General features: G+C 69.1%; 1 protein-coding gene across 1 annotated transcript in view; it reads right to left on the minus strand.

The window, feature by feature from the left end:
• CD7 (CD7 molecule) overlaps positions 1-663 on the minus strand; it is a 5,745-nt gene that overhangs the window by 697 nt on the left and 4,385 nt on the right. Inside the window, exon 4 of the mRNA XM_014531245.1 lies at positions 397-643. Within this exon, the coding sequence (XP_014386731.1) occupies positions 397-643 (247 nt within the window). The remainder of the gene's footprint in view (positions 1-396; positions 644-663) is intronic.

A 663-nucleotide genomic window follows, 5' to 3' on the forward strand; every position in this document is an offset into this window, starting at 1 on the left:
CTTGCCCCCAGGGACCGTGTCAGGGAGAAAGGGGCCTGGGCTGGCACCGGGGCCCAGGGGCCCACCTCCCCGTCCACTCCCACCTCGGACAGGTCCACACAGGCTCACACACCGATGTCACGCTCCGCACACGCACACATGCACACACGCACGCACACTCGGTCACACATGGGCTTCACCCCTTAGACGTCCGACCAGGACGGGCCCAGCCCCTGAGCATCCTGGCCCCTGAGTCCTTGGGGCTCCTGGCGGCTCCAGTCTTGGGGTTCCTCTCCCACCGTGGTCCTGGGAGCCCCCAGGGGCCCCGAGGGAGGTGACACGTAGCCCCTTTTCTCCCTTCCCTGCTCCCGGGGCAGCCGGCTTGCGGGGACAGGGACCGTGAGGGGTCACACTGACCTGCCTCCTCTTCAGCACACACATGGCGGCCAGGCCCAGCACGACCAGGAGGCAGCCCAGGGCCAGGGCCACGGGGAAGGTGAAGCCGGTCGGCTGAGTCCCGGGGCAGGCGCTGGCCGCTGGGGACAGTGTGTCTGGGAAGAAGTGGGGAGAGTCCATGAGAGCCTTCAGGGTGCGGGTGCAGGTCGGGGGGGGGGCCCCCAGGGGGGGCGAAATCCAGGAGGCTCCCTGGAGGAGGCGAGCTGAAGCTGGAGGAAACAACTCCTG

Source organism: Myotis brandtii, unplaced genomic scaffold, assembly GCF_000412655.1.
Source record: "Myotis brandtii unplaced genomic scaffold, ASM41265v1 scaffold797, whole genome shotgun sequence".
Taxonomy (NCBI): Eukaryota; Metazoa; Chordata; class Mammalia; order Chiroptera; family Vespertilionidae; genus Myotis; species Myotis brandtii.